The sequence below is a fragment of the Centroberyx gerrardi genome, chromosome 13, assembly GCF_048128805.1.
Source record: "Centroberyx gerrardi isolate f3 chromosome 13, fCenGer3.hap1.cur.20231027, whole genome shotgun sequence".
Taxonomy (NCBI): domain Eukaryota; kingdom Metazoa; phylum Chordata; class Actinopteri; order Beryciformes; family Berycidae; genus Centroberyx; species Centroberyx gerrardi.
This window is the reverse complement of record NC_136009.1, coordinates 6,983,819-6,998,838: the sequence shown is the minus strand read 5'-3', so window position 1 is coordinate 6,998,838 and position 15,020 is coordinate 6,983,819. Positions and strand designations below refer to the sequence as shown.

At 40.3% G+C, this 15,020-nt stretch overlaps 1 protein-coding gene across 1 annotated transcript; it reads right to left on the bottom strand.

The window, feature by feature from the left end:
* Positions 1 to 1,009: 1,009 nt before the first annotated feature.
* LOC139926750 (interferon-inducible GTPase 5-like) lies at positions 1,010 to 9,349 on the bottom strand. Its single transcript, XM_071918554.2, has 3 exons — positions 9,187 to 9,349; positions 2,750 to 3,312; positions 1,010 to 1,908 (listed from the first exon to the last, which is right to left on the bottom strand). Exons 2-3 carry the CDS (start codon positions 3,303 to 3,305, stop codon positions 1,271 to 1,273), a joined length of 1,194 nt encoding a protein of 397 aa, XP_071774655.1. The 5' UTR covers positions 3,306 to 3,312; positions 9,187 to 9,349; the 3' UTR covers positions 1,010 to 1,270.
* Positions 9,350 to 15,020: the final 5,671 nt, after the last annotated feature.

Genomic DNA, 15,020 nt, shown 5'->3' with positions numbered 1-15,020 from the left:
TGAATGATGTCCACCAAATATGTGATGAAATGTTAGGAACAGCTCAGGGTTGATGCTCTTATCCCAAGCTCTCATTTTACAGACATAATTATGTATACAATAACACTTGTTGTGTTTTGTAATGTCTTGTTTTTTTCCCCCTCACATTCTTGATTTCTGATGTCTTTTGTTTAATTACCAAAGTATATATTTTCAGTATTAGTTCTCTCTCTCTCTCTCTCTCTCTCTCTCTCTCTCTCACACACACACACACACACACACACACACACACATATGTGTACATAGACTGCATGTGTGTACAGTATATGTATGCGAATGCAAGAAAATTGAAATGTTGGGATAATAATTTGGGTCAGGGTTACACTAAAATGTAAAATATAGGTGATGTGTGTGAGTGAAGAAGAGAGAAAAAAGATAAACTGATTAATACAATATAGAAATAAACGTATGTAACATATAATGATTCATTTATTCATTGATTCATCCATTCACTCATTCATTCACAACCCACTATGTATTCAAGCAGGGAAATCACACTGTGTCTTATTTACAGGTGGGTTACAGATGACAACATTTTTTAATTGATCAATTAGTAAATCAATCAAGGGGGGTTGATCATGTCATGTGGAGCAAATATGAACGTAAGATTTTAGTGATTCTGATGGCTTTATCTAGTCTAAAGCCTCTTTAGAGTGTCTAAACTGAACAGTAAAGCAGGGACTCATTCATCACCACTGCACTGAGCATATGAAATGATTTAGCATCTATTACACCTGTACAAGAACTTTGTATTGTTCAGTGTACAGTGAACACTGAGTCTACTGCCACTTTAAAATCTCAAAGTATTGTAATGACACCAGGTAACAGCTAGGTGGCAGTGAAGGAAGTCATGACGTTTACAAGAAATTCAATTTGTTTGCAAGTCTTTCTGACTTATCTCTGACATGGAGAAACAGATGTGGGAACAAGTTTCATGTAGTGACAAAACAAATCTTTTTACTTCAATTTAATGTACATTTTATTGAAATCAAACAAAAGCCATTGTTACAACAGATGAAGGCACTGGGAAAGATTTTAACTATCGTATTGACCTGATATTGTGCAGACCAAAGTGTTTGTTGAAAAGAGCAGCTAGATTAGAAATCATTTGTATACATAATGTAATGAAAAATCACACTGCACCATCACAAAAATGATTCTCAAGCTCTTTTGCATTATGCTATGTTTTAACTGTGCTGCTGAATGTGATATTGTGATTCATGTGATGATATCACACTGAGGTGTTCAAACCCAGAGCCTTCTTCAGGACCTTCTGTGCATCCTCAGCAAGCATGTTCAAGCAATCATTGAGTATCTTGTAGACTGAGGCATAGGAAGCTGACATTGCTGCAATGGTACCAATCAGTGGAATGAATCTCAACCCTTCTTCTGCTGCCATTAATGCAGTTGCTGTTGCAGACATGGATATTACCTTAATAATAAGCTCTTTGTTTATTACATTTGCAGCCAGGGGAGAAGTCATGACAGCTTGTAGATCACTCAAAGGCACATGTGTGCTATCAGCAAGTTTCTGCAGTGACTTGCTATCAAGACCAAACCCATTCTTATACTGTGTGGTGAAAATAACCAGCATGCCTAAATCAGCAGCAATAGAAAGGCCAGGAATGGGTACAGCTGCTACAAGTGCAGAATTGAGAGCTTGGTATTTAATTTTGGCCTGGAAAGCCTTTTTTTTCTTGTTGACAATCTCCAGGTTGATGGTGGGAATGGCGAACAGCAGAGCATTCCTCTTGTGTGCAGGAAGCTCTCTCTCCATGATCTCCTGTAAGAGTTGGAAGTCATACAGGTGGAGATCAAAACTGGAGATCAGGAAGACCTTAGGAGACTCCACACCCTGTTTTTGAAGACCTGTGTCATAAACGGAATGTGATATGATGAGTTCAAGTTCAGATGATCAAATTAAAATGAAACAGTTATGGTTTTTAAGTTTTATTTTTTTCCAAGTTTAACTTTGAAGAGCTGTTTTGATCACAGTTGTTTGCTATGTGTATAACAGTTAACTATAAATCAGATAGTTGTGGTCCACTGCAAAGCAATGCATTTTGTGGGAGAAGATTATGGGGATATTAGACTAATAATTTCTAAACATTTACATTTTAATAAAATAAGTGCTGCTGGATGGATGATATGCATGCTGAATTGATTCAGAACAATTCAGAAAAGGTGTTCAGTCATATTTTAAGTGGCCACATTAAATTGGCAGATTTTAAATGGAGTTTGGCATGGTGTTCTCTCCATACTCCGAGAATGGCACATAGATTGTACAACAGTATAAGGAAATCTTATCTAATCATAAAATCATCATAAAAGGTGGATAAAGAACAAGAAATTGTTAATGAAATATATGTTATCTTGTATGGAGGGAACTCTATTAAAAAATCTGTCAATATAATGCTACCTTGCTTATTGGCAAATGTACAAACCTTGTAGAACATAACTTTTTTTTAACAGTTTTACAGCCCTATAGCACAAAATGACCATAATACCAGATGTTCCAAAAGTAGGCATACATTCTTATATATAATACTACTATATACTCACTGTATCCTATTTCAAGGTACACCTATTATCTAAGACATATTGTTCTTTAGTGTTGTGTAGAGATTGACCTGTTTTAAACAGTGAAAATCCAGTAATTACAATAAAATACACTTTCATCAGATTAGAAATTATTATAAAAGATGCTAACCTTGAACGCAGTTTTGCCTGATACGTTCAAGAGTCTTCTCTTTGTTGAACTCCCTCTGACTTTTTTCTGCAGCACGTAAATTGTCGTCAATCTTTGAGCGAACGAAGTAGAACTTCTTCCCCATCTTCTGAATCTCCTGAGCAAGCTTCACATCATTTTCTGTGAAGCGACTAGTTGAGATGATGATGAAAAAATCAAACTTTTCAAATCCAACATGCTCCAGGTACTCATCAGCTGGAAAATTGGTGGTGCCAATCCCAGGGAGATCCCACAGAGTAACATTTGGGTAGTTTGGATGTGGGTATGCCGTAACCTCCATGGTGGTTTCTACACAACCAGTAGGAGCAGCTCTCTCATCCTTGTTGTCTACGCCTCTGAAGGCATTAACAAAGGTAGATTTACCAGAGCCTGACTCTCCTGTGATGGCAATGTTTAATGGAATATTATCCTGCTTTTCCAAATATTCTTGGATCATTGCAGCAGCTGAGGCTGCATCATTGTTCTTTAGTGCTTCTGTAATTTCTTCAGTTGGTTCATGATCATTTGGATTATCCATGGCGATCCTTGAAAATGGGAGAAAAACATGTGAAAACCATTGCATTATGCTATTTTGGGGAATAGCAGAATGTATAAGCACACTATCATCATCATGCACATACAAATTAGGATAGCTTGCAACATCCTGACATTACTGCATTTATTTTCCAAAAATAAGATGTTACAGCCCGAGAGAGGAAATTTTTTATTTAAATTTTTTTTTAACTTGTGGGAATGATATCTATCTATATCAGTAATAAAGTACTGGGTGGCCACGACTAACGTGTAGGAGCTGGATCCTAATACGGCGCCACAAGTTATTAAGGTGTGGGAACGAGATCATTATGTTTGGGACTGAGAAGTAGCCGCTGTGCTACAAGTCTGCATATGGTGATGGTCCACTGAACGCGAATTGCCTGCCGACCAATTCTGCCTCCATACATTTTCTATGGGACGCGAGTAATTCGCTGCACTAAGCATGCTGGGATTGCTTGCGGCGCGGACCAAATTGAGTTTAAGTTAACTTTATGCAAATGAATGCAGTGTTCATGTCTCGAGAGCCAATCACTTTCGAGGATGCAGCGCCGGTGCCTTGTCTACACAACCAGGAAATGTCAATGTGAAACTCGTGAAGATTGTTAAACTGATTGGTGGTTAAAATGATTGGTGTTTATGTCCAAGCCAGGTGAAACGGGTGTGCATGCAATAAACATGGACATAAATAACACCAATCATCATCATGGACCAGAAAAATCTGTCTCGTTCTCTGCTTACTAATAGCGCCACAGCAGCAATTGTATCGTTACGCACAGCCATTACACACAGCTATATATAGTGACCCACAGGCCTATAGCTTGATTAATACCACATGAGTAGGTCTAATTTATGATCTGATATGTGCATTTTAACCAGAATTTTGTTGTATTGTTTCTATTAACACCAGAAAGGGCATGGGCTGGCGATTTTAAATTTAAATTTCTAATACTCTGGAAATGCTATGGTTTTGTCCTTCCATGACTTTATCCAAATATTTGGGTTTAAAAGGCCCATTCTAGAAATGAGGATTGTATATAGCCTACATTGTTTGCAATTTTCTCCCTGCAATATACCCCCAACTTATGCCAGTACAATGGGCTACAGGGCGTTGATAGACGGGTGTGAAAGTCTCTCCCTCTCCTTCTCCTAATTTTTCCATTGACCAAGTCAGCGCCATCAAAACTCCATTTAATGTAATTTCACACATATTGTGATTACTCACATACCTTTACAACAGTGTGATGTGGCGCACAGAGCTCCTGGACATGATATAGTCTATGTCTGACTGGACAGCCTGTCTGTGGATAAACTGAAAGATTCATTGCGCAGTATTGCACTTCTGTATTACTATGGAATATCCAAACATGAATATCAACAGCTACTCGTCAAAAACACTTTTTTAAGACAAAGCATGCCAAGGAAGCGTGTGTTTCCTTGGTAGCGTGAGTGTTGGCTGTGGGTCAGAAGAATAAGAGGAGAGGAGACAGACAAGTGCGTGCGTAAAAAAAACCTCATTCCCAAAAGGTTTTAATGGACAGAGCTCATTATAAATGTATAAATATTTGACATTTAGCAAATGTTATTCAAACTGTTTATTTTACACTGTAAGGTAGGCTATAGGAAATGTGAGATGAGCGAATGCATAAAAGTCCAATCCAAGAATTCCATGCAGTAAATTCACGATGATTGAACAATTCTGTCATGATTTTGAAATATAGTACCTTATAGTTCGTTATTGTTTATAATTTAATTGCACAGTTCTTTGTTTAGAGGACGTTGCCAATCGACCACTAAGCAGAGAAGGAGTCTGATTTTTCTGGCCCATGATGATGATTGGTGTTTATGTCCAAACCAGGTACAGGTGTGTTGACACCCAGTGATGGCTAATTGTGGGAGTGGGCATTAGGCTTGTGCACGTTTGCACAGTTTCAAGATGATTTATAAAACAGAACAATGCGTGAACAAAAGGTAAGCAGGGTGTTATAAATCTGAAGAAAAAACTGCTCATGTACGTATGTGTAGCCCCAGGGACTGGTGAGTGGGCGGTTGTCCCAATAATCCTATTGCCCAATTATTCAGTTGTTCCCACCCATTTAATCTGATATATATATAGACAGGCATAGGTGAGGACAACTACGCTTGCTTGGGGTCCTAGCGACAGCCATCTTGATATATGACCTGAGCAGAGAGAGATAGCAGGTACTTCTTGTCCATTGTTCTTTTTAAAGTTTTGTTTATGTTTTTGTGTCTTTTTGTTGATTTGTTCATTTCGAGTCAGTATATCTAAATGAATCAAACTTTTGAGTTTTCCGGGTTTTCAAGCTTTTTCTTAGATTGAGCCATCTGGTCTTCATACAGCTACGGGCAATGTCCTGTGTGCCTACACAGTAAGTGTTTTAGGCCAGTAGAGGGCAAGATATCCTATTTAATTACTGCTAATTGTTTCTATTTCATTATATTTTAGATGATGACTTATGAAGTCATGCATTTTGGTAAATGGTAGTTTTTAGTTTTATTGATTCTACTTGTCTATTTATATGGTGAGCAAAGCAATAGTTTTTAAATTGGTGTGTGAGGTCAATTCTTATGTTAAGAACAGAATTAACAGAGTACAAAAGCACACTTTATTTAAATTTGTTTGTAATATGGCTTAAGATAAATTACAAAATTAGTTACACCAAAAGGCTAAACAAGTAACTACCAACCAAGCTGGAAACCGCATCAGCGTGCCTACCTGGGCAGACACAGTATCTGCAGGCTGTCCGAGACGAGCAGCGTCTCCAGCGTTCGATACTGCTGCCATGTCGAGTTGACTTCGAGTTTTTAGTATACCGGCACATGAACGAATCATGCAACAAAGTAAGTACGGCAAGCCCCGTACTGTCTGTCGCCCATAATTCTGTCTGTGATCACTTATTTTGTGTTTCAACATAATGTATAACACAATACAGGTGTTGTCACTGACATATGTTTCTGTTATCAGACGACTGCGTAACTATAAAAAAATCGAGGGTCACAAAATGCTAACAGTGCAGAAATTACCATTAGCCTTGGTTAGCCAGTTAACATTTTGTCAGCCTCGATCACAGTTACGTCTGACAACAGAAACAGTTTGTGAAAAGGGCCTATAGCCTACAAGAACATACACTAGTTTGTCATACTAACACAAACAATATTGTTTGTTTTTTCAGTGAAAACAACTTATCATCTCTACAACAAAACAGTTGTTTTGTGGTAAAGTACTGCAGGCACAGTGTGATTTGCAGGCTGTTGGGGACAAGCAGCAACTCCAGAATTCAGTACCGCTGCCATGTCGAGTCAAGTTCCACGGAACGACTCGACATGGAAGTAGTATCGAGCACTCGAGATGCTGCTTATCTCGGACAGCTTGCTAGTGATTTGAAAGTGAAACTAGAAAGCCTGACTGAATGGCTCGCTACTACTTTGCCGATGAGCGGGTTTGAAAGTGCCATGTTTTTGTTTGTTAAAGTACATGGCGATCATTCTATCGTTTAATGAGCTTTGATGGAAACTTGAAGTGGGAGGAACCAGTACGTACCACTACAGACTCGGTATGTTTTGAGCTCGAGAATGATTCGTTCGTTCTTTTTTGACCAGCACTAACTAATAAGTCAAAGGTACCTTCTGGGTTTGGGGTTTGACAGTGGCGGAAATTGCCTGCTGATGAATTGAGCTCTGGCAAGGTACATTTGTATAGTAATGTTTTACTGTTAACATCTGGAAAGTAATTTTTGTGTCTCGTTTCAGAAAGCTGTCTGCACATTGCATGTTTTGGCACATTATCAGCATCAACAACCTAACCAAAGCCATATGTTTTAGAATCTTAAGCTTACACCTATTCTAGTTTTTTTTAAGAACGCTTTGTATTTTAGCTGACGACTTGGTTTAAGCTTGAGATTCTGTTTAAGATTCATGTGCAATAAAAAAAAAAAAGATTTCTGCTCTCCAACCTGTACAGTTTTTATTTATGGTTTTTAGAGAACCTCTTAAGGTGTCCCCTCTCTCTACGTTAGGATAGGGATACCACACATGCTTCCAATTTTGTGCAAGCATATTTTTAGTCTTCAATCTACATAGAGTTTTGTATATCTGGCTCATGGTGCATGCATGGAGGTTCGCACATTCTCACGATGACACGATCGCGGGTCTCAGAGTGCTGCTCAGAGATCTCTCCGTGGTGCTGTTTCTGTGTCAGTCAGCGTTGCAGTGACTGCCAGTGCTGGAGGAGTTTCAGGAGCTGTCCGAGGTACTTTTCCCGCGGGCGCATAGTAGCTCCATTCTGATTAGCCCCGTTGGTACTGACACACTGCGTGGGGTGTCGGTCCCGGGTCCTTGCGTTAAAAACCTAGGATTTTGATAGTACAGACAATTTGAGTGAGACCGGGCAAGCTTTACAAATCGAATTTTGCCAATCTTCTTTCTGCTTTCTGGATTCCTTGAACCCTTATCTGCTGAGCGGGTGGATCATATTGTGTGAAAGTATTTGCAATAAAGTATAAAATCTCACCTTTGTGTGGCTTGTCCTAGTTGTTTTCATATGGTTATCTTAAAAATGGCTGCCACTTTTCTACTACCCCACTTCCCTGTGCGGTGAGCTGGAAAACATGCTCTTTGCTGCCCCCTCTGGCCGCTGGAAAAAACACACCTTGCATCTGGTCAATGTGTAGAAAGAGCAGATGCAAAGGGGGCAGCAAAGAGCATGTTTTCCAGCTCACCGTACAGGGAAGAGGCGTAGAAGAGTGGCAGCCATTTTTAAGATATCCACTTTATTGCAAATACTTTCACACAGTATGCTCCACCCGCTCAACAGATAAGGGTTCAAGGAATCCAGAAAGCTTGTCAGATTGGCAAAATTCGATTTGTAACTTGCCTGGTCCCACTCAAATTGTCTGTACTATCAAAATCCTAGGTTTTTAACACAGGGACCCGGGACTGACACCCCACGCAGTGTGTCAGTCCCAAAGGGGCTACATTCTGGTCAGCTTGTGATTGTTTGCACCTGCTTTGTGTGCTATATAACTGTGTGTGTTCCAGACCTTATTGTTCATCACATCAGACTATGCTCGCCGAGATCCCGCGAGGTTGTGTCCGCCTCTCTTTGTGTGAGAGAGAGATCATCTGCCTGTTATTCTCTAGTTTAGTATAGGTGTTGTTTGTTTACCTTCTTGCTGTGGTATGTTTGCTGCAAGCGCTAGTCCTTAGTTAGTTCTGCCCTGTTGGCAGTAGTTTTGGTTGTATTTTCTTGCTGAGTCAATATAAAGACTTAAACTACATCTACAACTACCCAGGAGAGAAAGTGACCCCAGCTCTCCAGAGGAGACAGTCAGAGAGATAAGAAGCACAGATCCTGTACAGACCCATGGCGCGTGTGTTCAATTCAGTTCAATGCACTGAACCATTGCAACACGGTTATTGGTTAAATAATTCCACTAACGTAACTTAAATACCACAGGTAATAACGTTACCTAATGTTAAAATTTATAGGGCAATGGAAGACATGGATGTATGTAAATTAACGGCAGAGAGCGGGGCTCACTGTGTGTGGGAGCAATGCTCGGCTAGTGCGACACGTTTATTGATTAAATGACCTATTCCACGTTTATCGGTTAAATGACCTATTCCACCAACATCACATACCACAGGTAATAATGTTACCTACCGTTAAGGTTTGCAGGACAGCAGAAGATGTGGATGTCTGTAAATTGACGGTGAAGAGTGTGGCTCTGTGTGAGATCCAATATGGCACTCAGTATGGGACTTAATTTAGCCCATAGGCGAGAGGCAATCTCTTAGTCAAAGACGCCCTCTAGAGGCCATCATTACCTGACTGACTGACTGATGACCGAAGTCTTCCTGATGTAGAAATGGATGAAACTGGGACAAAGATCTTGCCTTTTCAGAGATAACACTCTCTCGTAGATTTATGACCTACTCTGTATGCTGAATTACAATAAAGGTTGGGCTGTTCAGCTACAGGAAAAGCGTAAAGTCTGCTCCTGCACTGCAGCCTGTTGTCTAAGCCACTGAGGCAATGAGAAATGGATAGAAAAGTTTTGCAAACTCATATTTATACTGGAATCAGAGCTCAGCCTTCTGGGCGTGCAATTTCCTTATATGGGCCACGATAAGGTTTGTTTTGCCCTCCCCAACCTACAAAACAAAAACTGAGAGATTCAGCACTTATTATTATTATTATTATTATAGCACGTATTCAGGTCATTGCTAGTTTCGTCTTTGCCTGTTGTGGTTTCTTGTGACTGGATTTCACCAGTGCTTGTATCCATCAATTTCAATGATGAGAATTTAGATTTTGAGCAACTCTGCATTTCTAAAATAGTTCTAAAGTAGGCTTATTCAAATGTAAGTCTTAGATTTGATGTTTAAAATACAATAAGGTATGTTCTTGCAATCCTGTATGACATGACCCGTATCAATACATTGATATGATTTGTAACAGGCTCGTCAGGTAAGGAAGAAACAGACCAAGTAAAGTTTTGTAAATGAGTGTGAACCAGTGAATTTTGCAACAGGAATGCGAAGTGGGCCAGTTCAGGCCAGTTCAATCTGAGTTTGGCAGAGAGAATGAGTTAAACATACTGGACAGGTGATGTGGGAACAAACTGAGTATCATGTAATGACAAAACAGTTCTATGCCTTTTGTTTCATGTTAATACACAGTTTACATAAATCAACCAAAAGCCGAGGTTGAGGTATAAATGTATCATTTGTCGATAGAATGTAAATAAAAGCCCCGCTGTAGGAATCAATGTGCTTTAGTGTCACTCAAAAATAACTGGTGCTCTTTTCAGCTTTACCTATACAATTGAATATAATATTTTATGTCAGGTTATCTTTGAAGAAGTAATGTGATCACAGCTCACTGTGTATAAGAGAAAGAAAAATTACCAATGTTTGAATGCTTTAAGGATATTACATGCACCTAATATATCTCTATCATGTTGAGAACAGGACAACTTGTATGACTAACTTCATTTTTAGTCACGTAAGGAAGTTTTGTAAATGAGTGTGAACCAGTGAATTTTGCAACAGTTATGCAAAGAGGGCCAGTTCAGGGCGAGTAGTGGGAGACGAGGCTTGGACAAAGCAGATTCTGACAAAATATAAAAAACCGAGTCTCTCACTTTTTTTCACCTATTTACAATTATTGGTAAACATATTATTTTCTTCATTCCATCGACATAAGTTTCCTCCGACTGGATTTCAGTGTTACACTTGTTAAAACTGGAGGTTTTAATAAACATAAAGAAAGCGATTCACTTAACCACAATTGAGCGACAGGACTAGTTTTTTTATTGCACATTTGGAAGGTTGACCAATGAACTACTGCGTTGGCCTTCAGGTCAAAATCTTCTCTTCGTCGTGTTTTTCTGTTCTTCAAGGACAGGGTGGTTGATGACATCTAGCCAAACTAGACTGGCAATGAAGTGCAGCCACGTCTTCGGTATACGCCCAGGGAACCGCTGACAGCTTTTAAATGCTTTTTAGGTTTGGTTGTCTGATTTTTGCACCTCAGCCAGGAATTCTTTGCTTGTTGCCTCTGCGTCAGGTTTCAGGGGCGGGTATGCGTCTCTTTCTGGCTTTGGCGACAAGAGTTGTTTTCTTTGGAGACTGGATTTCTGTTGGCTCTTGTTTTGACAGACTTAACTATCTCATCTACCACTGTAGAGTTGGCAATGCAGAGGTGAAAGCGTAAACTGCGTTTGAAAAACTGCCCCAGCATGATGGTTGTCTTCCACTTTGTTAATGCTCTGCTTATCAGTCAAGCTGTATAAATCAACCAGTTTCCACTGTCGCTGTGACTCTGTAGTTACTGAAATCAAATTCTGCTTGTCACTTGTATGCCCATTGTGGCTTAATTGGTTACTGATTGTCAGAATGAAATGCCCTGTTTCAAATAACTGGGAAATCGGGATAACATTTGGGTTACAGTTATGCCTGTCCTGTGCCCATGTATACAGTATGTGTGTATTTGTCTGTGTGTGTGTGTGTGTGTGTGTGTGTGTGTGTGTGTGTGTGTATTTGTGTGTGTCTGTGTTTCTGTGTCTGTCTGTGAACCAAAACAACTAAGCATGACCACACTACAATTGCTATCTTGAAAGATCACGAAGACAAGACTACATGTGTAGAAACAAACACTATGACATGGACAGAAGACATATAACTAGACACAATGATAGCAAACACACATGAAAACGACTTTAAATGTTCCAAAGGTGATATAATTTCCTTTTCCTTTTTTGTGAGATTTGCAGTGGTGGATGAGGTTTGTAACAGGCTCGTCAGGTAAGGAAGACACAGACTAATTAGAGTTTTACAAATCAGCGTGAACCAGTGAATTTTGGAGGCCAGTTCAGGCCAGTTCAATCTGAGTTTGGCAGAGAGAATGAGTTAAACATACTGGACAGGTGATGTGGGAACAAACTGAATATCATGTAATGACAAAACAGTTCTATGCCTTTTGTTTCATGTTAATACACAATTTACATAAATCAACCAAAAGCCATCCTTTGAACCAGATGGAGATATTTGAAAATAATTCAACTGTTATTTAACCTGATATTATGCTGACCAACGTGTTTATTCAAAAGAAGAGCAGTGCCAGTTTAAGTGCCAGACAACCAGACAGATAAGTGAAGATTTTCAGAAATTCAAGTGCTTTTTGATTTACACATTACATGTCATCTATAGTCTCCACAAATTGGGGTTTGAACAGAATTACACCATTACACCATTACTTCCTGACAGACAGGAAGCAGCACATGAAGCTGGGTGGGCTAGTCTAGCCTGACCTCCTGGTGCAGCTACAACCACCTAGAGCTCAACACACTTAAGACTGTTGAGATGGTGGTGGACTTCAGGAGGAGCCCATCCCCAACCACCCCTCTCATCCTGTCTGACTCAGCAATAAACAGAGTGGAGGCATTCAAATTCCTTGGCACCACCATTGACCATCACCTCAGGTGGGCGCCCAACATCTGTGAGATCACCAAGAAAGCCCAGCAGACGATGTTCTTCCTGCGGTAGTTCAAGAAATTCAACCTGCCACAGACTATGATGGTGCAATTCTACACAGCCATCATAGAGTCCATCCTCATCTCTATCACCTCTATCACCGCATGGTTTGCTGGTGCCACCGCCAAGGACAAGGACAGGCTGCAGCGCATCATCCGGTCTGCAGAGAAGACCATTGGCTGCAGTCTACCATCTCTTCAGGGCCTGTATGCCTCGAGGACCAGGAGGCGTGCAGGAAAGATTATGGCAGACCCCTCCCACCCCCACCGTGGACACCATCTGTTTGAACCCCTTCCCTCTGGTAAGAGGTTGAGGTCTATAAAGACCAAAACCTCACGCCATAAGAACAGTTTCTTCCCCATGGCAGTGGGACTCACAAACACTCTCCCTGCCCCCCCACTGACTCTGATTCTGCTCCTGATTCTTCTTTGACCTGATATTATGCAGACTAAACGTATTAATTCAAAAGATGCAGAGTTGAGTTATTAATGCATCATTTGTTGATAGAATGTAAATAAAAGCCACGCTGTAGGAATCTATATATGTTCTATTGTCACTCAAAAATAACTGGTGCTCTGTTCAGCTTTACCTACACAATTGAATTTAATATTGTCATTTATTTCATGATATCACACAGAGGTGTTCAAACCCAGGGCCCTCATCATTACTTTCTGTGCATCCTCAGCAAGCACCTTCAAGCAAGTGCTCAGAGTTGTGTAGGTTGACCTAAAGGAAAGCGTCATTGCTACAAGGATACCAAATACTGGAATGAATCTCAACCCTTCCTCTGCTGTGTTTGATGCAGCGTTTCTTGCAGACATGGATATTAACTCAGTAATAAGCTCTTATGTCTTTAGTAGCAAGGGGCGATGGCATGTCTCTTTTTTCTTCTTTATGATCTCCAGGCTGATGGTGGGAATGGCAAACAGCAGAAGCATTCCTCTTGTGTGCAAGAAGCTCTCTCTCCAAGGTCTCCTTTAAGAGTGTAGCCTACTGCCTGGTGTATGAGCACATACTGTATTTCCATCATGCAGGGCTCTGGGCTCTGTGCAGCCTAAACAGTGCATACAGTAATTTCTCTAAGCACTGCCTTTTGCAAAAAGTCTTACATACAAACAAGCAAACAAGAACAACACACAGAGCTGGGTTCTCATAGAGTTGCTCCCAAGCACCTAAAAAAATGTCTGTTAAGTTTTCTTTTTGCCGGGCCTCTGGGACCGGCCTAGAAGAGTGAAAGTAGCTAACTGACTGAGTGACTCACCATTGTTGAAAGTCGCGCGAGAAGTGGCGTCAAGACCTAGACAGTTATGGTGGTATACGTGATATTGCGTTATTTGCACTGTCACGGATTTCAAACTGGAAAAATATGGCGGCTCGTCTGAAACTTTCTCTTATGTTACGTAAATGGTTCACCGAAATGTGTTTCTGAAAACATTTGAGGCGAGAAATCAGCCATGCAGTTGCTGAATCTGTCTCCATTTTACATCGACAACGGTTAGTTTAAACGTTTTTAGACACCGGTGACTCTTCCTCGCATCAGTGTGGTGTGCACATAAGTTTGCTCAAGTGCATCTCCATACACAAGTGAGCCTTAACTGTGGTTGAAGTTCAAAATGTGTATGTGTGTCTGTGTGTGTATGGGCACTCAAGACTGGAAATTTAATGTTAGTATGTTATGTTATGTTTGAACGATAGCTCTAATATATTTGAATAAATGTCTCAAAATAGACTGCAAACTTTGAGGCCCTTTTTCTCAAAAACAGAGTTTGGTAACAGTCAAGACATAAAGCGGCATAAATGCCTCTCTTTCCAACATTGTATTAAACTCAAAATGTCTCCAGGGGTCAGTGTGACTGAAAATGATAGAGCAGGTCACGGGCAGTACAGAACACGTATCATACTAGGGTGTGAATGCCAAGAGGAGGCCCGGCTTGCACTCGGTCTACCTAGTCTTGTTTTCTGATAGAGGCAGTGCCGATCACTCTAATTCAGTCAGGAACACTTTAGTCACAAGATAAAACCATTAATCACAAGATAAAACCATTAATTGCAACTAATGGTAATATAGTTATGTTTGGCGGATATGGCCCTGCTCTATCAGCTCCCTGCTTACCCAGCAAGCATGCTGAAGGTATAGCAGGGGCGCCATGCAAATCCCCCCATGGGAGTGGACAGAGCAGAGCCAGAGCAGCAACACTCAAATGCAACAAATGCCCCTCTTTCCAACTTTGTATTAAACTCAAAATGTCTCCAGGGGTCAATGTGACTGAAAATAATAGAGCAGGTCAAGGGCAGTACAGAGCACGTATTATACTAGGGTATGAAAGCCAAGAGGAGGCCCGGCTTGCACTAGGTCTACCTAGTCTTGTTTATGTCAGGTTATCTTTGAAGAAGTAATGTGATCACAGCTTACTAACTGTGTATAAGAGAAAGAAAAAAAATGATTAAAGTATATTACATGCACCTAATACACCACTATCATGTTGAGAACAGTTTCCTCCGACTGGATTTCAATGTCACACTTGTTCAAACTGGAGGGTTTAATAAACATAAAGAAAGTGATTCACTACTACTACAACAAGTGCGTTGGCCTTCAGGTCAAAAGCCTCTCTTTGAGCAATCAGCGCATCCATGTTTTTCTGTT